This window comes from Geotrypetes seraphini, chromosome 3, assembly GCF_902459505.1.
Source record: "Geotrypetes seraphini chromosome 3, aGeoSer1.1, whole genome shotgun sequence".
Classification (NCBI taxonomy): domain Eukaryota; kingdom Metazoa; phylum Chordata; class Amphibia; order Gymnophiona; family Dermophiidae; genus Geotrypetes; species Geotrypetes seraphini.
In genome coordinates this window covers 117,368,468-117,393,549 of record NC_047086.1, presented here as the reverse complement: position 1 = coordinate 117,393,549, position 25,082 = coordinate 117,368,468, and the positions used below count along the sequence as shown (strand labels likewise).

The 25,082-nt window shown below is 42.5% G+C and overlaps 1 protein-coding gene across 2 annotated transcripts in view; it reads left to right on the top strand.

Moving 5' to 3' along the window:
• RHAG (Rh associated glycoprotein) overlaps positions 1-25,082 on the top strand; it is a 112,672-nt gene that overhangs the window by 59,205 nt on the left and 28,385 nt on the right. For both annotated transcript variants that reach the window (XM_033939515.1, XM_033939514.1), the window contains exon 6: positions 10,262-10,399. In XM_033939515.1, coding sequence (XP_033795406.1) covers positions 10,262-10,399 — 138 coding nt within the window. The remainder of the gene's footprint in view (positions 1-10,261; positions 10,400-25,082) is intronic.

Below are 25,082 nucleotides of genomic sequence, written 5' to 3'. Positions count from 1 at the left end.
CAGAGATACACCCTCGCCCAAAATGGAATAATCACAAACTAAAAATAGAAATATGTAGACAAAAGTTAAACTGATCCGCCAAGAAACCAGACCCTGGATACAATGCAACACCACAAAAAACAGTAACACATGTCCTCTAAAACAGTGCAAAATATAAAGACAGTAGATGTAAATTTGAAAAAACTGATACATAACAATCACCACTTTATAAATTAACAAATAAAAATAAAACAAATAATGAGAAATAAAAAAATACCATTTTATTGGACTAATCCCCGTAAGCTCGGTCCCCATCCCCGCAAACCACCTGATTCCATCCACACAAGCCTTGAATTGTTTATATTAAAGTATAAAAAGAAACAATATTCTGTACAATTGTCAATTTATAAATCAGCGTCTTCTCCCCACTCTCTTCCCATTTCCCTTCAGCATCCTCAGCCCACTCTCTCTCCACTTTCCTTCAGCGCACGCACATAAAAACAAGCAAGTAATTTTATATAATTTTCATTCTATTCATTCATAGAAATTAAAGTCTAGATAATGCCAGTCACATAACAAAACATGATTTTACAAAAATAATTCCCTGCAGTCAAGCCTGCAAGGATTACTAGATGTCTTTCAGCAGTTCCCCTCCCTCCCTCCCCCTTACCTTTGTGGCCAAGTCAAAATGATCTACCAACAATAAAATTTTAAAAACACAAAGCACGCTGTACGCAGAGAAAATGTTAATTATCATTTATATTCCGCGGGTTTTCAAAGAGGTCAAGGCAGATGACTTTATGCAATGTCACCTCAGTAACAACTATACAAAAATAGACAAATATTCCCCCTCCCTTTTTACTAAACTGCGATAGCGGTTTTTAGCGTAGGGAGCTGCGCTGAATGCCCCATGCTGCTCTCGACGCTCATAGGCTCCCTGCGCTAAAAAACTCTATTGCGGTTTAGTAAAAGGGGGCCATAGTGCAAAATATAGACAGCAGATATAAATTTTCAAAACGGACACATTTTGATCACTAAGTTGAAAATAAAATCATTTTTCCTACTTTTTTGTCTGGTGATTTCATGAGTCTCTGGTCCTTCTTCTGGTCCTTCTTCTTTCTCTCTCCCCCTGGCTCCCCTCTTTATTTCTGCCTTTCTTTCTCTCTCCTCCTGGCCCCCCTCTTTATTTCTGCCTTTCTTTCTCTCGCCTTGGTCCCCCTCTTTCTTTCTGCCTTTCTTTCTCTCTCCCCCTGGCCCTCCTCTTTCTTTCTGCCTTTCTTTCTCTCCCCCTTGACCCCCTCTTTCTTTCTGCCTTTCTTTCTCTCCCCTTGGTCCCCCTCTTTCTTTCTGCCTTTCTTTCTCTCTCCCCCTGCCCCCCTCTTTATTTTTTCCTTTCTTTCTCTCTCCCCCTAGCCCGCACAAAGCCATCGTGCCGATTTCTCCACTTCCACGATTCTTTCCCTACCCTCACCCCCAAGCCAGCAGCCGATTTCTCCCTGCTCCTTCCCCGATGTCCTGATGTCCTGAACTTCATCGGGCAGCAGCAGCATTCACAATTCACTGCTGTTGCCCGCTTCAGGCCTTCCTCTCTGTCGGGTCCTGTCTTCATGAAAACTGGAAGTAGGCAGGATCAGGCAGAGAACAAGGCCTGAAGCCGGCAACAGCAGCGAATTGTAAATGCTGCTGCTGCCCGAAGAAGGTAATGGAGCACCGAGGCAGTCCGCTTCTCCCCCCTCCCAGCCGAACCCCCGCTGACCCTCCTATCTCCCCCCCCCCGTGAACCTTTCCGACCTTCCCAGCTAGAGCAGCAAACCTCCTTCGCGGCTTTCTCCTCCCTCTGCCGCGTTACTGATGACGTCATCAGTGATGCGGCAGAGGGAGGATAAAGCCGACGCTACTGGAGGGAGGTTTGCTGCTTTCGCTGGGAGGGTCGGAAAGGTTCACTTGGGGGAGGAGAGATAGGATGGTCAGCGGGGTTTCGGCTGGGAGGGGGGAGAAGCGGTCTGCCTTGGTGCTCCAAGGCCTGGCGCCATTACCTTTTTCGATAATGGCGCCGATGCTGCTTTCGCTGGGAGGGTAGGAGCGCGATAGGGACCGGGCCAGCTGTGCACCCCCCCCCTAAGGCGGCACCCGGGATGGACCTCCCCCTCGCCCCCCTTGGTACGCTACTGCCCTGGGGAAACAGCCTGCAACAAGATCGCGCGATGCCAGAGATCTTTGCCTGCTTCGGCTGACATTAGAGGAGGGGCAGGACCGTGGCGGAGGAAACAGTCGAAGCAGGCAAAGATCTCTGGCATCGCGATCTTGCTGCAGGCTGTTTCCAGACCCGACACCCGGCGCAGGGGGGGGAACTGGACCGGACCGGGAGCACCCCCTCAGGGCTTGGTACCCGGGGCGGACCGCCCCCCCGCCCCCCCTTGGTACGCCACTGCTATAAAATAATGTCCCTGCCTCTCTCTCCAAAATTACAAGGACTAGAGGCAGTGCATTCAAACCAATTTAAGCAGAGAGGAGAGGATCTTGCCTCCTTAAATTGCAATCTGCAGGCTAGTCACAGATATTGAGCAGGGCAATGCAACAGAATATCAGCACTAACCAGTCATTATTAAAGTGGGCAGAAGGGACACATTCTAAGGGAGGAGTCAGGGAGGAACTGCAACTCTGCAGGTGTCAGCAGTATTCAATTCTGCTGCCTGTCCAACTAAGCAACCAGGAGCAACTAGTGCAAATCCCACTACTGCTCCTTCTAATCTTGGGCAAGTTACTTGGAGCCCTTTTTACAAAGCCGTGGTAGTGTGGCAAATGCAATGCAGCCCATAGGAATTGAAAGAGCTGCATCACATTTGCCATAAGGGACTCACACGGCTTTGTAAAAGGACCCCTTAATCCTCTATTGACTTAATTACAAAATTAGAGTGCTGGCGCTGGCCCTCCCACAGAAATATGGGCCATCAGCAGGTAATCGGGTAGCACGCTGATCAGGTAAGATGCTGAAATCCAAAATATGGTCAAAGACCTTCAACAATCTAGAGACCAGTTGAAATGTAAACTTTAAAAAACACAATGTAAACCCATCTGTTCTTGGGTTCTATCTATAATAAGAGCTTTAATAATTGTTGCTTTAACAAGAAGCTTTGGAATATTCAGATTATGAAGGAAGTTATTGACATCAGTCATCAATTTTTGAACGTCCAAAATGTAGAGAGTTTTACTGAATCATCCAAGGTGGCACAGATTTTCATACTATCACATACTGGTGTGTCTCAGGAGTCCTAACTGAGCTAACTATAGTTGCCACAAGAACAGACCTTAAGCCATTGGGTAATTAATGTACCAGACTTATATCGCCCTTATATGAATAGTATCATCATACAATACAACTTACGGTACAGGGATTCAAACAGGGATTGGACGGATTCCTGAAGGATAAAGGGATCATGGGATACTGAGGGAGGAGCTGGGATGTAACAAGTATAGAAAGCTAACCAGGTAATGAGTATAGAAACCAAACCAGGTCGTGCATGTGCAAGACCGGAGGGTTAGGACTTCGATAGGAAGACAGGACTTAAATGAGAAACCAAGGTGGCAAGGGAGCCCCTTCTGGTGATACAGACAGGTCGTGACCTGTTTGGGCCGCTGCGGGAGCGGACTGCTGGGCAGGATGGACCTGTGGTCTGACCCGGCAGAGGCACTGCTTATGTTCTTATGTTCTTAGATCCTGCAAATCTTAACATGGAATCATTGCGGCTTACAGCAAGTTGAGTTACATTTGCAATATAGTGTTATTGATTGGCAAGTTCAATATTGCCATGTCATTTTAATGGTGGCAGTCTGTGGAATGAGGAGGGCTGGGAAGAGTTAAGACTACCGGGGGAAGAGATATGATTGTTTTACCAACGTTATCTAAAGAATAGCCTTGATAGAGTCTTTACTGTGATGCTGCCAAGCTCACTTTTCATAGGAGTTCAACAAATTCTTTTTTCGCCAGACCTTAGTGCAAATTTTGCCCCTAATAATTGCTTTGGCAGCGTTTCCAAGTATCTCTAGTGAAATGTTCCCTGAATCAATAAGATCAAAATCCTTACCAATATTCTTTTTAACAGAATCACAAAAGGTCAGTGTTTGTTTTTTTTTCTTAAGCCAGTTATCTTCCAATATCTAGGACCACTTTTCTCAGGCTCAGAACACCCTGTAATAAAAGAGAGAAATGATCAGACCATGTTGTAGAGGCAGTAGAAATATCTATGAACCTAACTGAAGTCAAATGATCAGCAAAAAAGTAGTTCATACTGGAATAGGAGTTGTATGGGACTGAATAAAAGTGCATTCTCTCTCTCTAGAACAGTGGTCTCAAACTCTAACCCTTTGCGGGGCCACATTTTGGATTTGTAGGTACTTGGAGGGCCGCAGAAAATATAGTTAATGCCTTATTAAAGAAATGACAATTTTGCATGAGGTAAAACTTTTTATAGTTTATAAAACTTTCCTTTAACAGTTAAAAGGAAAGATATATAAACTATAAAGAGTTTTACCTCATGCAAAATTGTCATTTCTTTAATAAGACATTAACTATTTTTTCTGCGGCCCACCAAGTACTCTATTTTTTTCTGCAGCACTCACATTTAAAGTTCAATATCTTTTCTTTCTCAAAACTGGCACATTTCAATCACTAAATTGAAAATAAAATAATTTTCCTACTTTTGTTTGGTAATTTCATCAGTCTCTGGTTGCACTTTATTCTTCTGACTGTGCATCCAATACTTCTTCCCTTCTTTCAGCCTCCTGTATGCTTCCTCTCCTCCAGACCTCATTCCCTCCCCCAACTTTTTCTTTCTTTCTCTGTCTGTCTTTCTCTGATTCCGTGCCCCATTTTTTGCTTTGTTTCTGGTTCCCTGTCCCCCCTCCTTCTTTCTTCCTTCCTCCGTGCACCATTTTTTGCTTTTTTTTCTGGCTCCCTGTCCCCACCCCACCCCACCTTCTTTCTTTCTTTCTTCCTTCCTTCCTGCCCTCCCCCATGCCACCGCCGCCGTGGAATAGGCTGCTGCTGCTGCTGCTATCGGGAACAGGCCATCTCCCTGCTTCTCTTCTGCAAGGGGCCGACCAACTCTCGCTGCCCAATGTCAATTCTAACGTCGGAAAGGACGTTCCGGGCAGCCAGGCAGCGATTGGCTAGCCAGAACGTCCTCTCGACGTCAGAATTGACATCGGGCCGCCAGAGTTGGTCGGCCCTGCAGGGAAGAGAACAGTGGACCGCCCCCCCTTGGTACGCCACTGGAGCAGCAGCGTGTCTGGCTGGCTCGTTCGTTCAAAGCCGCGGGTGGCGGCTCCTTGCGAGATCCGCGCCTGCGTCTGAAGCCTCTCTGATGTTGTGACATCAGAGAGGCTTCCGATGCAGGAGTGGATAGCGCAAGGAGCCGCCAACCCGCGGCTTTGAGCGAACGAGCCGGCTGCTGCTCCAAAAGGAAGAGAATGATGGCCTCCAGACCGCGGGCCGCAAATAAAACCTGGAGAGCCACATGCGGCCCGTGGGCCGCGTGTTTGAGACCGCTGCTCTAGAATGAACTATCTCCAGGCATTGCACAAAGCAAAAGCAGACATATTTTTTTGAAAAACTCAGCTTGTCTAGTAAAGCTGTTTGTGCTCTGGTCCATTTAGCTAATAGTCTCCTGGTAGGGGTGGTGCAGACAAAGACAGTCTGAATTCATGAAAGTATGGGACAGGTATGTGGAATCTCTTAGGGAGAGGAGGAGATAGCGGATGCTGCAGATGGCCAGACTGGATGGGCCATATGGCCTTTATCTGCTATCATGTTTCTATGTTATGCAATGAAACTGGGTTAAAATCTCCAGCTATAATAAGGGCTTCCTCAGTGACAGTACCAAACTCTGTCAGGAACCAGAAAATAAGTTGTATTCGATTAGTACTTGAAGTGTAAACCAAAGCAAGAGTAATTTAGTACTAGTTAGTTAATAATAAATAAATAAATATCCCTGCCATCCAAGGGCTAGATTCACTAACCCCCGATTCCGTATCCGATCCGTGCACGATTGCATGCAGGCCGACTAATTCAGAAAAGGCCTGCATGCAAATGGGGACGATCGTTGACACGCCCTCAACCGACTGCACGGATCATTAGAGCCCTGACAGTAGTAACAGGAGAAGCAGCCTCCTGTCACTGCTGTCAGGGCTTCTGCCGGTTTTAAATTTTTTTTTTTAAATTGGGCAGATATTTTGCATGTTCCATTTGCGGTGCATACGGAGTGTGGTGGCTTGCAGTGCATGCGGCGTGCGTCGGCTTGTGGTGTAGACAGTGTGCATTGGCTTGCGGCGCATGCGGCGGTGAGAGCAACTGCAGGAGGGTGTCCGAGGTGCTGCGAGGCGTCTAGCTGCTACTGCTGTACAGGGAAGTGGAGGGGGAGAGGGAAAAGGGACTGCTTTGGGGGAAGAAGTGTGCTGGGGAGCAGGCAGCAATCTTGGTTTGCTCGGGAGGGGGGGGAGGGGAGGGGGGCAGAGAGAGATAGGCAGTGGGCCAGGGAGAGAAACAGACAGAAAGACAGACAGACAAGGGGCCAGGGAGAGACACAGACAGAAAGAATGACAAACAGACAGGGACCAGAGAGACAGACAGACAGCCAGCGGCCAAGGAGCGAAAAGAAAGAAAGAAAGATAGACAGACAGCGGCTAAGGAGACAGAGAGACAGAAAGAAAGACAGACAGACATATATATTCTAGTACCCGTTAATGTAACGAGCTTAAAGACTAGTTATTACATATACAGTATATATTGTAAGCTGCCCAGATTGGTAAATAGGCATGTAAGAATTTTTAAATAAATAAATCATTAAAACTGGTGCGATATGAAAAGATATGAAACATATGCTAGCAGCCATGCATTTTTATCTCTGCTGTTTGACAAGCAGTCAGGAAGGGAGCAGCACAATATTCAAAGAATTTACCACAAATAGTCAATAAAAAACCTATGCAGTGAATATAACCCCCCTTTTACAAAACTGCAGAAGCGTTTTTTAGCACAGGCCAGTGCGCTGAATGTGCTGCGCTGTTCCCAATGCCCGTAGGAACCTTATGAGTGTCGTGAGCAGCACAGAGCATTCAGCACGCCAGCTGGCGCTAAAAATTGTTTTCGCAGTTTTGTAAAAGGAGGGGAGGGGTAATTTGAAATATCAAACCCAGATATTTTTAAAATATGACTATATGGAGAGGCATGATCCATTTGAGTGACACTGCTAAATGGATCTCCTCAAGTTAGATCAAATTGATATGGATTTTTCAGCCTTTTTACAGGCATAAAGAGGCTTCTATACAATTATGCTAGAGATTACATATGTAAAAGTATATGTAGTGACAAAGAGCCTGATTCTAAACAAGGCATGTGCCATATACAGAATCACCCTAATTTCAATTAGGATAAACTGTTAAATACCCAATCAGCTGCAGAAAATACATTTCCTATGCATTACGGTAATTCATTTTTATCAGATCCTTAGATAAAAATGAATTATCTGAGGCATTTAGCACTATAGCTCTCCATAGATCCACATTTTCTGTTTTGTGACAATTTAAGTAAGCTTCTCTTCTTAAAACACTTTTAATCTTCACTCTTCATGTTTCAAAATCCAATATTTTAAAAATAATCAAAGAACTTATCCTAAACCAGCAGTTAGGGCTCTTCAGCTTGGAAAAGAGACGGCTGAGGGAAAATATGATTGAAGTCTACAAAATCCTGAGTGGAGTAGAATGGGTACAAGTGGATCGATTTTTCGCTCCGTCAAAAATTACAAAGACTAGAAGATACTCGATGAAGTTATAGGGAAATACTTTTAAAACCAATAGGAGTAAATTTTTTTTCACTCAGAGAATAGTTAAGCTCTGGAATGCATTGCCAGAGTTGTGGTAAGAACAGATAGTGTAGCTGGTTTTAAGAAAGGTTTGGACAAGTTCCGGGAGGAACAGTCCATAATCTGTTATTGAGAAAGACATGGGGGAAGCCACTGCTTGCCCTGGATCAGTAGCATGGAATATTGCTACTTCTTGGGTTATGGCCAGGTATTAGTGACCTGGATTGGCCACTATGAGAACAGGCTACTAGGCTTGATGGACCATTGGTCTAACCCAGTAAGGCTATTCTTATGTTCATATGCCTACTTTTTAAACATAGGTGATCTGTTGTAAAAATGACTGTTATAGTGATTCAATATCATTGCCACAAATCCCACACCCCTTCCACCAGACACATAAATGCTTTGAATATTGTCCCAAATATAGCTTTATTCCGGGCCTTTGCAGCAAGGGATGTATTCATACATAATTTCTTAATAGCCAGAAGCAGCAAAATTGTTAGCTAGATTTTACTAGCTTAGTGAATCATAAAAAGAGATAACACAGACTATGGAGTAATTTACTAAGCTGCCTGTTACCTTTGGATTCTTGCCCAGAAATAGCTTAGAAGAAAAAAAAACAACAACAAATTTTTAGATTGAATCAGGTTGGGCAGACTAGATGGACCATTTGGGTCTTTATTTGCCGTCATCTACTATGTTACCTTTGCACTGTTGCTCTCGTTCAACATCAAGTTAAATAAAGCAGCCATTTCACCATCTGCCAATTAAAGGGTTAAAAATTTTCCACAGAGGGATTATGTCTGGAGGTAGAGAACGGGCATTTCTGTGCTAATCAGCAGAGATATATTACCACACACTAACTGATTAGTGCAAGTTTAGGTGTCTTTTATAGAATCTGTCTCTAAGGGGTCATGTGCTAAAGTTAGGTACCTAGATCGGAGGGCCTAGCCATTTTAGGCACCTAACTTATAACCCCTTTTACGAAGCCATGTTAGGCTTTTTTATCGCCGGCCATGGCGGTATAATCTCCGACGCTCTTAGAATTTGTATGAGCATCAGCGCTAAAACTGCCATAGCTGGTGATAAAAAAAAGCCTAATGTGGCTTCGTAAAAGAGTTTTTTATTTATTTAAAAACCTTGGCCCTCTTTTATTAGGTCGCGATAGAAGCCTATGAGCATCAGAGCAGCGATGGAGCATTAAAGGCCATAATGTGGATACCCACCGCCTTAGGCATCCAAATAAAGTGGATAATAAGCCCAATTAATGACTTTAACAAGCAATAATTGGAAGTTAGACATCCAAAGGCTGGACGTGATTCAAAAAATAGATGTCCAAAATTTTGTTGATACCCATCGGAAAAAGCTGTGCCTAGCGGGATAGGCTTGGGCATGCCTTCAATATAGATGTCCATTTACAGAATTGCATGCCGCTCAGCATCCTGTGTCTACTAACACCTAAAATGTAGGCATTGCAAAAGCAGGTCTAATTTTGAGTGTGAGTTGGGCACTAGATAAGCACGAGTTATGAGGGCACGAGTTATGAGGACATGACTTAGATGTCACTAGGCATGCAAGAGGCATCCACATGTAGGTGAATGGGGCTTTATTTTTTGGGATAAAGAGGACTCCAGTTTGATATAAGGTCAAAAGATGTTTAATAATGCATTACTTAAACAAAGCACATGAAAAAAAAAATATATATATATACATATATATATATTGCATACTAAACCTTCTATTTTGGGGGTCAAGCAAAACACATGAAATATATATAGCATACTAAACCTCATTCCCAAAAGGTTAAGAAAATAAGAGAATCCCTATTACAGTGGCTGTGGTTCAGAGCAAGTGGACATGCTTGATGCACATTCTTGAGAATGCACAAAAGGGAGAAAGAAAATCCAACGCAGTCTGCAGTAAACAACAGCAACCAGAAAACAACGAACAGACTGCAGATAATGTACAAGATGCAGGCGTTGTTTATTAGTAAATGCAGTAACATATACAACCTTATAGCCAACCAAGGGACTCGACATGGTTCGTGTTTCGGATAACACGCCTTCCTCAGGGGTCCATGTTGGTTAAGGTATAAAGTATAAAGCCTTTTTTGCCATTGTGTAAGACTTGCTTGACCCCATTTGATCGTGATTGGCGTGTGTTTGTTATCTTTTATGCAGTTTGCTTTATACCTTAACCACCATGGACCCCTGAGGAAGGCGTGTTATCCGAAACACGGACCGTGTCGGATCCTATAATGCACATTCTTAACATCACTGTGACATCATAAATATGCAACTAGATGTGGTTTTAACTTGAATTTCGATTCTTATTCCAGTTCAGACTGAATTCAAGTGTTCATGAAGATTTCTAGCATGCATGGTTTTTGGAGGATGAAGTCATTGCCTTCTTTTTATTCAATACAGGTTCATATTCAGAATGCTACTCTAGCAGGAGGTGTAGCTGTTGGAACATGTGCTGACATGAATATCAATCCTTTTGGCGCAATGATCATTGGTTTTACTGCTGGAATCATTTCTACTACTGGCTTTAAGTTTTTGACTGTAAGTACTTAGCTAGGTCCATTAAGTATCCTGTAAAATTACATTTTTATGTACGTTATGTATCACTTTAGAAATTTACTCTTTATTGGAGCATATTTTGTATTGGACCAATATTAATCCTCAGTGGCAAACATTTTTTTTTATTGGATGTTCCATTTAATAAAACACATAAATTTAGTACTGCTATTTTCAGATAAGTAGCAGTGCATACATGTAGTCAGATCAGCACTAGAACTGCAATGACTCCTGCAGGTGATTTAAGTATCTAATTATAAGCTGGAGTTAGAATAAAAGTATAATTGAAGTTTGAAGTTAGCTTTATAATATGAAGAAGAGTTTGTGACTGATGAAGATTTTGGTGTATATGGGAAGTTTGCTGCATTTATTCAGTGACACCACTGAGATCTGAAGATATAAATTCAGAGTTGTAGATTGAGATATATACATGTAGAGCATTTGCTGCCATCTACTAACAAGGTAATTTGATAACTAGGTGCTAAGTTAAGGTAGACAAAATGTGCCTATGTAAAGCTTATTTTAAAGGTTAAAGTAGGCACCTTCTTTTCTTAGCGCATGTGCTGGTAAATGTACCATAATGTAAGATACGATCATATAGACGAGCCCTAGAGTTGGTGCAAATGAGTAGGCCTACATTTTATAACTGCTTGTGTAAATTATAGTATTCTATAATCAGTGAGCACACTTGCCCACTCCACCCATGCTCCTCCTAAACCCCACCCATGTACACACCCATAGTGAAAATACATACCATGCCACTCACATATTTCTACTGGTTTACCAATTATGAGACTACTTGCCAAAGTTAATGATTTAAATACTGCCACTTTTTTTGCATTTTTGGCACCTGAATCTAAGCTGCTTCATATAAAATTATCCTCTAACCAGCTAATTTTCAAAGCGGGTTAATTGACCCGGAAAAGCTGCCGACCGGTTAACTCGCTAGTATGTAACTATCTGGTCATTTTCAGTGCCACTTAACCAGGTGGAAATTGGCTACATCAGAGGTATTCTGGAAGCATTTCAGGGACATAGGGCTCCTTTTATGAAGGTGTGTTAGGGCCTTAACGCGTGGAATAGCATGCGCTAAAATGCCGCACGCTAGCAGCTACCATCTCTTCTTGAGCAGGCGGTAATTTTTCAGCTAGAGCGCGCTAATCCAGTGTGTGTGCTAAAAACACTAGCGTACCTTCGTAAAAGGAGCCCATAGTCTGGTTAGTTCTCAATATCCTGAGCTAATCTGCCATGTTTAATGCATAAATAGCTGCCATATCTTTATGTGCTATCCCATGGCCGGTTAAATCTAAATATTGACTTAACCAGGCATGTACTAGCCAGTTTTTTTAAAAAACTGGACATTTGGTCGAAGTCCGCACAAGATCCGGCATTGAATTCCCAGTTTTAGTGCTGGTGGCGGACAAAAAAATAAACACTATTTGCCAGTGGCTGAATAACGGCCAGTAGATATATAGCAGAAATATTCAACCACTATTTGTACATCTAAGTGGTTTAACTTATGACAAATTATGACAGCTGTTCTAAATTGGATCTGCTTAGTTAAATGGATTGAATATCAGTGCCCTATGTAATGCCATCACTCTGCCCAAGCACTGTCTGTATAGTGCTGGAGAAGTTAGAGGGAATTTTTAGGGGCACTGTCTTTATAAGGCCATTGACAAATTAATGGATACTGGAAAACTTCTAAGTATATGTTTATTATTTCTTGATATACTGCCTACTCCAGTGCATGGGCCAAGGCAGTATACATACATTAAAAGAATTCATTAGGAAAGGAACTCCAAATATGGGAGAACTTTTACTAAATTCAAAAATGTATAAATCACCAGTTACAAAAATGATACCGAAAGGATTTTGTAAATAAGAGAACAAACCTCATATTATGCAGCTACACCCATTCCGGGTTTTCTCAGAGAGACAAGCCACACTGTTCTCTTGCCCCTGCTTACATCACCAGCTTGAGCCCATCCTCCCTACCTTTTAAACTACAAAACTTTAATTAATTCATTTAATTTATTACTTATTATTTTAAAAAAATGTTTTAACTTAGAATTCATTTAATTTAAATCTTCTAATTCATGCTAAATTCATTAATTGCCTAACAATTCATTTTGGGCACTCTAGCCGTTTTAGCACGTGCTAAATATTAGCGTGCCCTAAACGCTAACACGTCCATTATATTCTATGAACGCGTTAACATTTAGCAAGCTAAAACAGCTAGCGCGCCTTAGTAAAAGAGGAGGTTGGATAGGACAGAGACACTTGCACACACTATGGGCTCCTTTCACAAAGGTGCACTAAGGCCATAACACGCGCAATAGCGTGCGTTAAATTTCCGAGTGTGCTAGCCACTACCGCCTCCTTTTTAGGAGGCAGTAGATTTTTGGCTACCGCGCACTATAGCGCACTGTAATTTTGTGTGTGCGCTAAAAACCTTAGCGCACCTTCGTAAAAGGAGCCCTATAAGAAACTAGCTAAATTTAAAATCAAAAACATTAAAAATATATACAGCATATATATTCAAATTCTGAATCTCCTGGTCTTCTCAAGGCTTCAAATCAGACTCAAAAGGAAAAGACAGATATCATTGAGGGGTAATACAAAAGGCTTTATCCAAAAAGTAAAGTCTTCAATAAGGTTTTAAACTAAAAAAAAAAAAAAAAAGATTACAAACAAATAGGTGGATGGAGGTCATTCCACGCTTTAGGTGCCACGAAAAAGAAAGCAGATTTTCGTATGGACTCATAATGGGCTTGGTGAGGGGTTGGAAGAATTAGACAGTTAGCATCAATCGACTGTAATTGGTGAATATGGAATAACTAATGTAAGCCCCCTTTTATCATGCTGCGTTAGGGTTTTTTATCGCCAGCTGCTGCAGTAAAAGCTCCGATGCTCACAGGAATTCTATGAGCAGCAGAGCTTTTACCGCTAAAAAAACTCTAAAGTGGCTTGATAAAAAGGGGTCTTAGAGAGAGACTGCGATTGACCAGACTATTAAGATTTGTGGGTAAGGCATAACATTTTAAATAGGGGGCAGTATTGCACAGGCAGCCAATGTGTTCACAGAAATAATGGTGTTAGTTTATTGAAGTGGCGAGCACGACAGAGGACTCAAAAACTGTATTTTGGCTGGTCTGTAAAGGTTTTTGCTAAACCTGCATAAATGGTGTTGCAGTAGTCAAGTTTAGAAATAATAACGACATATATGAGAGTATGAAGGAACTTGAAATCAAGAAAACGACATAGTTAGCACAGCTGATGAAGAGAGTAGAAACCAGAGTGAAATAATCCTCAGATAAAAAAAGTCCTTGAAATTAAAGAAAGGGCTCATAATATTGGACGAGACCTGCAGGAGTAACTATATTAGAAAAGGGGGGGGGGAATTTAGGTAGTTGAAAAGTGTAATAAGAATAAGGGGTTAAAGAAATTAGGGGCTGATTGGTAGAAGGAAGAATTATTGGGTCAGAATTGAAGAGTAATTCAGTGGTGATTGGAATTGAAGGATTGTGAGTGGTGGATTCGGGCAGGAGAATTGTGTGGAATTTGTGTGTGGGAGGTTGGGGTCTGAGGAGGGTAGGCGGGAAAGAGGAGCGTTGGGTAATCGGGGATGAGAGGGTAGTTTGCGGGTTTAATTCCATCCCTGTTGTGGAGCTGGTTTACTAGTGTTTAGGGTTGGGGAAGGGGAGGTCCTTGTTGGGTGTGATTGTTCTTGGTTTTGGGGTTGTTCTTTCAATGAGTTAGTTGTGTTATGTGGGTGGGTTTGCATGGGGGGTTGGCAGTCACAGTTTGGCAGAAAATGGGGTAGGGTTCCTTCCAGGCGGCCATAGATTGTGAGGAAATAAGTACAAGTTATGATAATGTTGTATGCTGTGTGCGGCACCACCACAGACAGGTGAGGCTAGGCGACATCACAGGTCTTGAAAATGGAATACTTGAAATGGAATCTAATATAGTGGGATGTTTGGGAAAAAGCAGCTAGGTCGGGACTGACTAGCTGTTGGGAATGAAAATGGAAGGCCGCTAGGAAGTGAGGGATATGAAAATGAATGTGATTTGCATTGTTATTTGAGTATTTCAATGAATAAAGCTGCGGCCAAATTTCTGAGTTGTTTGAATGCAGGGTGCGAGTTCCAATTATTATGGAAAGAAGGGACAGGTAGTATAGGACAGTCAAACAGAATAGGTGCTGTGGACGGAATTGGCAAAAGTTCAGTGATCCAACATACTAACATACTATTGTTTTATTAGGATTGGACACAAGTCGTTTAGCTAACCATGATGATAGAGGAGAAAGGCAGGCTTGTAGGAGTGTGGTACAGTGGTTAAAGCTACAGCCTCAGCACCCTGGGGTTGTGGGTTCAAACCGATGCTGCTTCTTGTTACCATTGGCAAGTCACTTAATCCCCCCATTGCCCCAGGTACATTAGATAGATCAGTGATTCCCAACCCTGTCCTGGAGGACCACCAGGCCAGTCGGGTTTTCAGGCTAGCCCTAATGAATATGCATGAGAGAGATTTGCATATAATGGAAGTGAGAGGCATGCAAATTTGCTCATGCATATTCATTAAGGCTAGCCTGAAAACCCGATTGGCCTGGTGGTCCTCCAGGACAGGGTTGGGAACCACTGAGATAGATTGTGAGCCTGCTTGAGTACTTGAATCTATATATATAAAATCGGAGGTATGTATGTGTGTATGTATGTATGTGTGTATGTATGTATGTGTGTATGTATGTATGTGTGTGTGTATGTGCCGCGATCACGCAAAAACGGCTTGACCGATTTGAACGAAACTTGGTATGCAGATCCCTCACTACCTGGGGTGATATGTTCTGGGGGTCTCGCGGCCCACAACTCTATGTTGCTTGATCAAGGGTGGGTTCACCCAATAATTTATATGTTCTTGCTCCAGGAGGTGAAACTAAAATTGTTGTTTATAATCACGTTTTGCGTTAGTTGTATTGTATTCATTTTGTCAAATCTTTCACATTATAATTTGAATATTGTACTTTTTATTAAGCTGTAAAAAAATAATTTCATTCTCCACTATAAAGTATCTTTATTTGAATCCATTTACAGTGTTATTGCTATAATTAAATACCCGTGCAACGCCGGGGCATCAGCTAGTAAATTCATATAAACTATTCTGAGCTCTCCTGGGAGGACGATATAGAAAATTGAATCAATAAATAAGGAAAAAAGGAAAACATGGGTAAATAAGCAGGATCAAACAAAACAGAACTGCAGATCTGTACAAGACGGCTCATTGCAGTGGTGAATTTTGACGTCGCTTATACTTTGCAGCTACTCTACAATTTTTTATGACTTTTTTTGTTATCCCCTTTTTTTACCATGGATCCTGACGAAGGTTCGTCCGAAACACGGACCGTGTCGGGTCCCTTGATTGGTAAAAGGGTTTGCATATAATTATTTTGTCACAATAAATTTTGCCTACGTCTTGTACAGAGCTGCAGTTCTGTTTTGTTTGCTCTCGGTTGTTTTTTACTGCAGTTTAGGTTGGAATCTTTTTTTCTCTTTGTTTTGTAAATAAGCAGGATATAATCAGTGTAGGTAAAGAATTTTATGTTAAAAATTTGGATAATGGTCACTAATGGGCTGATAAAGATGTTAAGGAGCAAAGGAGACAGGAGTGAATCCTGAAGGACTCCCCCATTCAAGACTATTACAGGGAAGGGCCTTAGACACCTGAGCCAATCAGGGCCTTAGGCCCCTTCCAGTGCATCCCATGATGCACTGGGAAGGGGAAGGCTCGCCATTTTGAAGAGGCAGGTCTGCTGAAAGGAGAGAATGGGCATCCCTCCTGCTGAGTCTTCTAAAAAAGGTCCGGTGAGTTGGGTTGGAGGGTTGTGCGGACAGATGGGGGGACCTGAGGCAGGAGGAGTGGGCATCCCTCCTGCCCATTCAGTTTAAAGGTCTGGGGTTGTCGGCAGGTTAGGGCGGTTCAGCAAAGTGAGGGGGGGGGTCAGGGGAGGAGGGGAATGGTGGGAGAAATCCAGAAGGCTCAGGGTGGGAGGGAGGAATCAGCAACTCTCCCTGCCAGCTGAGCTTATCGCAGCAGAGGAATTCCCAATCAGCTGAGCTGGCTCAGCTGATCAGAGCTCAGCTGGCAAGGAGAGCAGCAGCGGTCGGGCATGTTTATTTAATTTTTTTTTTTTGATGGGAGGGATGGGGATAGATCTGTGCCTAGCATTGTTCTTCTGAGCAAGCATCAAGCACAGTTCCTCCCCCAAGCGATTCTCTGCACAATACTATGCATATAATTTGCATGCTATTGTGCTGAGCATCGCTAGTAAAAAAAATAAATCACTCCTACCACGGTATTTTTTTTTTACCTTGGTGTAGGAACTTTGAACATCAAGGCCCATGTTAATCACATTAAAAATGTTTCATGGTGTTAACTGATTAAGGTGTTAATCGCAGCATAACGTGTTACATGTTCAGCCCTAATGCAAATACATATAGAGCAAAATAAACAACACAATTTATAGTACATTATGTGTATTGTGAATTTTCTCCTGGATGCCTTAGCCAACTTATGCATGTTAATGTTTCTGAAGAGCCCCTGTGATCCCTTAAATTGTATCCCTCAACCTCCTATCCTCATTCACACTCACTACTTTTTTAAAATGTGACCCTCTCCGAGTGCCCACACCCTGCTTCCAATCCCTAGAGGGATCTCTTGTAGGCAGTGGTGGAATGTTGGAGCCCTTATATCACCAGCATCCTGAGCCAGTACCTTACCTGGTCCAGCAGGAGGGGGGATTTGAGAGAGATGGGGAGATACTGGATGACAGGCACGGGGGGAGGGAGGAAGCAGAATTAAGGCACAGAAACCCAGACTGCAGGTGGGGGTGCCAAAGACAAAGTTGGCTTAGGGCTCCACAGTCCCTTGAGTCAGCCCTGGTATTGGACAAGTTCTGACTCTGCCTCTGAAGTGCCCTGAAATGCTAGTTTCGGCTTGGGGGCTAACCAGTCATTTTCAGCATCAATATCTGATTAAATGCTACTGAATATGTCTGGTTAGCCTCGAACAGGCAATTAAAATGACCAGGAGCCTCTCCTGGCCATTTAACTCAGTTTAAGTATCAGGACCCTGAAGGTTTACGAAGTATCACATATTAGCCAATTGAGCAGTAAATTTTCCTGAGGCAATGCAAGTCACATACCAAGCATACCAGGATTTAGAACTCTCCTTGCGCTCAGAATAGGGAATATGAGTAATTAAATCTAAATCATCCTCCTAAGACTGATTGAGAGATGAAAGTTCAGAGAAGGCTTTGAAAGGATTCCATCATTTTTATATGTTCTCCGTTTCCAATTATTATTATTAATAATAATAATAATAGTTGCCAAGTTTTGTGAGCAATGTACAGTTGGAAGTTACCAGCTCAGAATACAGGTATAAACAGTAGCATACTTGGCATATGTGACACCCAGGGCCCATCACTTTTTTAACACCCCCTCCTCTATATTAAAAACATGATTTTTAGAAATAATTCACACATCGCGAGAGTGTACCTAGGAAAAGGCAGCATCTTACATATATTGCAATGAACAGTAGAACATCAATACACCCATTGCAAAACTAAACAAGCCAGACTAGTACAGATCGATCCTGCACAGTCAATGCTAACAGAAAACCATGTCTTTTGTAAACACAGAAACACTCTTGTCCAGTATGGAATATGTTGTCACAAACTAAAAACATAAATATGTAGACAAAAGTTAAACTGAACCACAAAGAAGTCAGACTGCATACAATGCAACACCACAGAAACAGAAATAGTGATGCATGTCCACTAATACTGTGCAAAATATAAAGATAGCAGATGTAAATTTGAAAAACCTGAGAAATAGCAATCATCACTTTACAAATTAACAAATAAAAATAGAAAATAAGATACCATTTTATATGACTAATATATTTCTATTGGCTTTCAGAGACCAAAACCTCTTTCCTCACGTCAGTAAAGTATACTGCTGTTACGGTATCCTGTCCTGACCTGAGGAAGGGGGTTTTGACTCTGAATTAGTTAAAAATGTATTAAAATTAGTCTGATAAATGTTTATCAACATAGCTACAATACTACTTTAACCTAAAGCAAAAAAAAAAAAAAATTAATAGAAAAAACATTTTCTACCTTTGTCGTCTCTGATTTCTGCTTTCCTCATCTTCTTGTTACTCTCTTCCTTCCATCCATAGTCAGTCATCTCTCTGCCCCTTCCATATGGCATCTTTTCTCCTTCTGTGCCCCTTCCAGAAACTGTCTGCCTCCCTCTTCCATCTCTCTCTCCACCCCCATTGATATGGCATCCATCTTCTACTCTTCGCTCCCCTCCCCCAATGGTCTGGCATCTCGCTGCTCTCCTTCCCTTCCTTATCCCCACCCTCCCCCATGGTCTAGCATTTCACTATCTCCTCTCTTCTCCCTTCCCTTTCCTTTTCTTCCCTCATCTTCCTCCCCAATTTATTTTCTGCAGCTGTCTAGATTACTATCCAGTCTTCAATTTCCCTCTTTTCACTGTGTCTACCTACAGCTTGCCACCTTTTCCCCTCACTCCTCCAATATTTCATTAACTCTTTCACCCCTCCAGCATGTGCCCTTTTTTATCCCCTCCTTCTTTCATGTGCCCTCTTTCTCTACTCCTTCCATTCAGCATCTTCTCTTTTATCTGTCCTCTCCACTTCCATCCAGTGTCTGTCCCCTCTCACCACTTCCATTCAGTGTATGCCCCCTTTCTTTCCTCCCCACTTGGTCCCCTCTCTCCCATCCCTACCTCCATCCAGCATCTTCTCCCCTTCCCCTCCCCACTAACATCAAATGTCTGCCCCCTTCTCTCTCTCCATCCACCCCACTTCCTTCAGAATCTGCCCCTTCTTTCTCTCCAACAAAGTTCCAGTATCCTTCCTTCTGTCCATCCATTATCCTTCCTTCTGTCTTTCCCTCTCCCTGCACCCCAATTCCTTCAACATTTGCTGCCTCTCTCTCCCTCCACCCCACTTCCCTACGAGTATCCTGCTTCCTTCTCTCTTCCTCCACCCCAATGCCAACCAGTATCCTGCCCCCTCACCTACCCACCGTTGCTGTATGCTTATTGAACCAGCGGCAGCAGCTGTAAACTTAAATGCAGCCATCACGGAACCTTCCTGCACCTCCTTGCGGCTACCGGTTTTGCTCCAGAACAGGGAAGTGATATTGAAGGGGGTGTACTGGCAGCTGTGGGGATGTGCATGAAGGTCCTGCAATGGCTGCATTTAAAGTTTACTGCCGCTGCTTTTGGTTTGGGAAAGCAGCAGCATCAAAGTAGGGTGGGAACTCCTGGATTTGGTGTGCCAGCTATGCACCCCCTTATAGCGTGTATCCATGAAGAACTGCATATCTGTCCCCGTCCCCATGGTACACTACTGGATATTAATGAAGTCAAAATTGTTTAATTGTATTCATCATAGATACAAAGGCAAACATAGGCTGTATTTTTTGTGCACTTTCTCAGAACCTTTTATGCCTGTGGAATTGTTTTAATGTTATTCTGAGTAGAGAGAGAATTCAGGGTTCAACATTAGGAGTCACTGCTCTCGAAAAGGATCTAAGTGCCAGCCATCATTGAGGATACGTTGAAACCATCAGTTCAGTGTGCAGCGGTGGTTAAGGAAGCAAATAGAATGTTAGGAATTATCAGGAAAGGAATCAAAAACAAAGATGAAAATGTTATCATGCCTTTGTATCGCTCTATGGTGCAGTTGCACCTCGAATACTGTGTACAGTTCAGGTCACCACATCTCAAAAAAGATATAATGGAATTAGAAAAGGTGCAGAGAAGGGCAATGAAAATGATAAAAGGGATGGGATGACTTCCCTATGAGGAAAGGCTAAAGTGGCTAGGGCTCTTCAGCCTGAAGAAGAAACGGCTTAAGAGAAATATGATAGAAGTAAAAAGAAGTCATTCCCAAGTCATTATTAAGATGGCTTGGGAAAATCCACTGCTTATTCTTAGGATAAGCAACACAAAATCTGTTTTTGTCCTTATGATCTTGCCAGGTACTTGGGACCTGGATTGGTCACTGTTGGAAACAGGATATTGTGCTTGATGGTCCTTCGGTCTGTCCCAGTAGGGCAACTCTTATGTTCTTATGAGAAGAAATCAAGCGAAATATAGAAATTAGGGAAATGAAAGAAAGTACACAATAAGGAGAGCAGAGGATACCATGAAAATAGTGATGAGAAGGCAGAGGAAAAGGGAAGGGATACAGATAGGAGGGGAAAGAGCTAGCTGAAAAGAGAGGGTCAAAGGTACAGTTTTCCTTCTTAATATGGGAAGGGAGAAGAGGGAAGAATTAGGAGATCATATTGGCAGTGGAGGAAGGAGAACCAATTCAATATTTGTACCTACAATATTTGGAGGGGGCCATCCTCCTATACTCACTTCAAACTATGCCTATGAAGAAATGAAATCAAAATAGAGAAGAGGAAGGAGAAAAAAAGGAAAGCAAAGCAAAAAATGAAACCAGAGATATTAACATCTAAAAATGAAACTGATCCCTATAAAGCTCATGGATCCCAAAGTATTATGATCTGCATGTATGTCCTGTCACAATTTGTGTAGTGTTTAATATTATCAGTTCTGTATTTTAAGGTTTGTTCAGGTGTTAGGCTGCCATCTACTGGTTATTTGTGGAAATTATATTAACTTAAACCTATTAGATTTCCTAGCAAATTTATGCAACCCTATTTTTCATAAAACATAGAGATTGGAATTAAGGTGTCCAGGTTAGGATGTGCTATTTTAGAAAAGAATTTGCCGATCAATAGCCTTTTCTAAAAATACCTGCAGGAGTGTGTGTGTGTTTGCTGGCATGTGTAGTGGGAGCAGCCATTTTCTAAATCAGTGGTTCTCAATCAGTATGTCAGGATACACTTGTGTGTCACCAAAAATGTGACAGACAGCAAGCCCTTGCTTTCTGTAACAATAAGAACATAAGAATAGCCTTACTAGGTCAGACCAATGGTCCATCCAGAGATTCAAGACAAAGTTAGACAAGTTCCTGCTAAACCATAACGTACGCAGTTAAGGCTAGACTCAGTTAGGGCACTGGTCTTTGACTTAAGGGCCACTAAGGGAGTGGACTGCTGGGTACGATGGACCACTTGTCTGACCCAGCAGCGGCAATTCTTATGTTCTTATGTTCACGGAGGCCAATCCAAGTTAGAAGTTCCTGGCAAAAACCCAAATAGTAGTAGCATTCTTTTCCACCAATCCAGGGCAAGCAGTGGCTTCCCCCATGTCTCAACAGCAGTTTATGGACTTTTCCTCAAGGAACTTCTCCAAACCTTTTTTAAAATCAGCTATGCTATCTGATTTTATCACAACCTCTGGCAATGCGTTCCAGAGCTTAACTATTCTCTGAGTGAAAAAATATTTCCTCCTATTGGTTTTAAAAGTATTACTCTATAATTCCATCGAGTGTCCCTTAGTCTTTGTAATCTTGATACAGTAAAAAATCGATCCACTTGTTCCCATTCTACAACACTAAGGATTTTGTAGGCTTTGATCATATCTCCCCTCAGCCATCTCTTTTCCAAGCTGAAGAGCCTTAATCTCATTAGTCTTTCCTTATACCAGTGGCGTACCTAGGGTATGTGGCACCCGGGGCCCATCATTTTTTGACACCCCTCCCCCATATAAAAAAATATTTTTTCTAATGACCATGAAACGTAATAAATGGTCAGAATAGAAACAGGCAGTGAAAATTTTCTTTTATTGAACCTCATATATGTAACCATTATTCCAAACATAACATAACATAAATTACGTCTGAATTGTCATGACATCAGAAGTACATATGGAGTAGTTGCAGGTGATGCTTGGGACAGTTTTGATTGTGTTAGTTCGGTTTTATGTGTTTTTTGAATAGAAGGGTTTTTATTTCTTTTTTGAAGGTTTTGTAGTCTGTGGTCGAGGTCAATAGGTTCTAGAGTTGGGGGTCGAGTGTTGCAGCTCGAATGGCTAGGAGGTTGTTGAACAGTTTTTTTCTTTTAATGTTTTTGGCTGGAGGGTGTGTGAATGGTGCGTGAGTTCTCCTATGTCTGGTTAAGGTGGATTGAATTATTTAGCTGAAGAAATTAGTTACCCCCTGCCCCCCCCCCCATTCCACACACATTAATTGTCTTCCATTTTTGTTCCCATTTAAAAAAACACTGATAAGTTCCCAGAAAAAAAATACATTAAAATAAGAAGTGAAAACAAAGGCCCCTACAGATGAGAACATAACATAAGAATAGCCTAACTGGGTCAGACCAATGGTCCATCATGCCCAGTAGCCCATTCTCATGGTAACCAATCCAGGTCACTAGTACCTGGTCAAAATCCAAAGAGTAGCAACATTCCATGCTACCGATCCAGGGCAAGCAGACACTTCTCCCATATCTTAATAACAGACTATGGACTTTTCCTCCAGGAATTTGTCCAAATCTTTCTTAAAACCAGCTACGCTATCTGCTTTTACCATAACTTCTGGCCACTTCATTTTTAAGCTTAGATCTTTCCTTCCAAACAGAGACCTTGCTAGATGTCAAATACAGCACAAGGTAACTTCACACGGACTTAGCTGTGCAGGAAATGTGAATCTCCTCATACACCCACCATATAGTGCAAAAATGTGCAAAGGTCTGATTTTTTTCTTTCGATCACTACATAGCCTAATGCCACACAAGCAGCGCTGTTACAAACATATTCTGAAGGTCAATGCTAAGGTTAACAAAGTTTCCTTCCTTGGATCAGAAGGAGATACTGACAAACCACTGGAAGAGATCCCAAAACAACTACCCAGGAACAACACCCAAAGACCCACTCAGTGTGTGAACCAGTTGAATGGAGTGGACTAACTGTGGGGTGGAAATGGGCCCGGAGTTTGCTCAGCAGAATTTCCCAGACCACCTCTTCCTCTCAACATATTGACACGCTGCCACCACCACCACTAGGAACACCTCACTGGGTAGGCCAGCAATGTTATAAACTTTATAAAACACATTATTATATTTTCTTATAAAGCACATATTTTAACTGAACTCTCTGACATCCTCAGCCTTGCCATTCACAAAAATAGAAGGAAGAAAAGTTCCCATTTCCTGCTGTCTCATGTCCCCGGCTTATACAATATTTTTCTTCTGCAGACCCTTCAAAAGTCTGACCAAATCCTCGTTTCACTTGCATTATAAAGTACTGAGGATGCCATCTCTCCCCAATCCTAGGTCCTAAAGTCTAAGACAGTAGCGCAAACTAGTGCTGCCAGATTCAGGAAAAAAATTTCAATTCGATTCAGCCTATTGAATTGGTTTATCGATTCGATTTTCCTGCCCAATTGGTGTTTTTTTCAAACATCCTGGTGGGTTTATTTTATTCCAAAAAATCTCTCCACAAGTATAATTCTTCATATGTATATCAAAAAAGGTCTAAAACATCAAAGGACTGAAGAAAACATTCTATACGAATGTCACTACTGAAATGTGCTGAAAAAGTGCTAAATCATATATAGTGCTCAGTCACCAACCAAATAGTGTCATAAAAATGCCAGCAATGGTTGTAACGAAGGACCATCATAGCATGTAAAAAATCCCTTTTAATGCCCTCCAAATACCATAGAATTAAATTCTTAGATGTTTCATAGAATAAATGTTGTTGTATAGTGTAAAATCGTTTCTTATCTGAATCAGATAACCAGATAATGGAGGCAGAAGTTAAACGATTGTACTGGACATATTGCTGTGGAAGTTTCAATCAAGTGTTATGGACCATTACAACCCCATGTTCATTAGACTACTGGCCTCCCACTTGATTGAAACTTCAACAGCAATATGTCCAGTGCAATCGTTTAACTTCTGCCTCCATTATCTGGTCACTAAGTGGTCGGAACTTGATTGGTGGGCTTATTGAATCTAGCCCTACCTTTGCTTCAGGAACCAGGTGAGAGCCTGGCTCTTCTTCCAAGCCTCAATGCATAGGGTGGCTGACTATACAGTACAGTGGAACCTTGGTTTACGAGCATATTTCATTCCAGAAGCATGCTCGTAAACCAAATTACTCGTATATCAAAGCGAGTTTCCCCATAGGAAGTAAAGGAAACTCACTTGATTAGTTCCACTTCCCTCCCCCCCTCGCGGCCACCGGCGCTGCTCCACCCCACCACACCACATCCTCAAAAGACCCCCCACCCTCGAGGCCACTGGGGCGCTTCCACATCCCCCCACCGCGAACCAGCATCGCCCCCGCCCACAAATGCTGCCCCTCATGAACCGGCATTTCCCCCCTTGTGAACGCCCCCGCCCCACGCAAACCGGCATCACCCGCCCAAACTGAAGCCTTACCCCATCTGGCACCGGCATGCAGCACCATCCCACAGGAGATGCTGGTGCCCGAAGATCTTGCCTCTTGTCGGACTGGGCCTTGAGCATCTGCACATGCTCAAGGCCTTCTGGCTCTCGTTCTCTCCGAGAATCTCTGGCAAGAGTCAGGATCTTCGGGCACTGGCACCAGAACCTCCCATGGGTTGGTGCTGTGTGCCGGTGCCAGATGGTGCCGGTGCCGGTGCCAGAAGGTTTCAGTTTGGGTGGGTGGGGGATGGGCGTTCG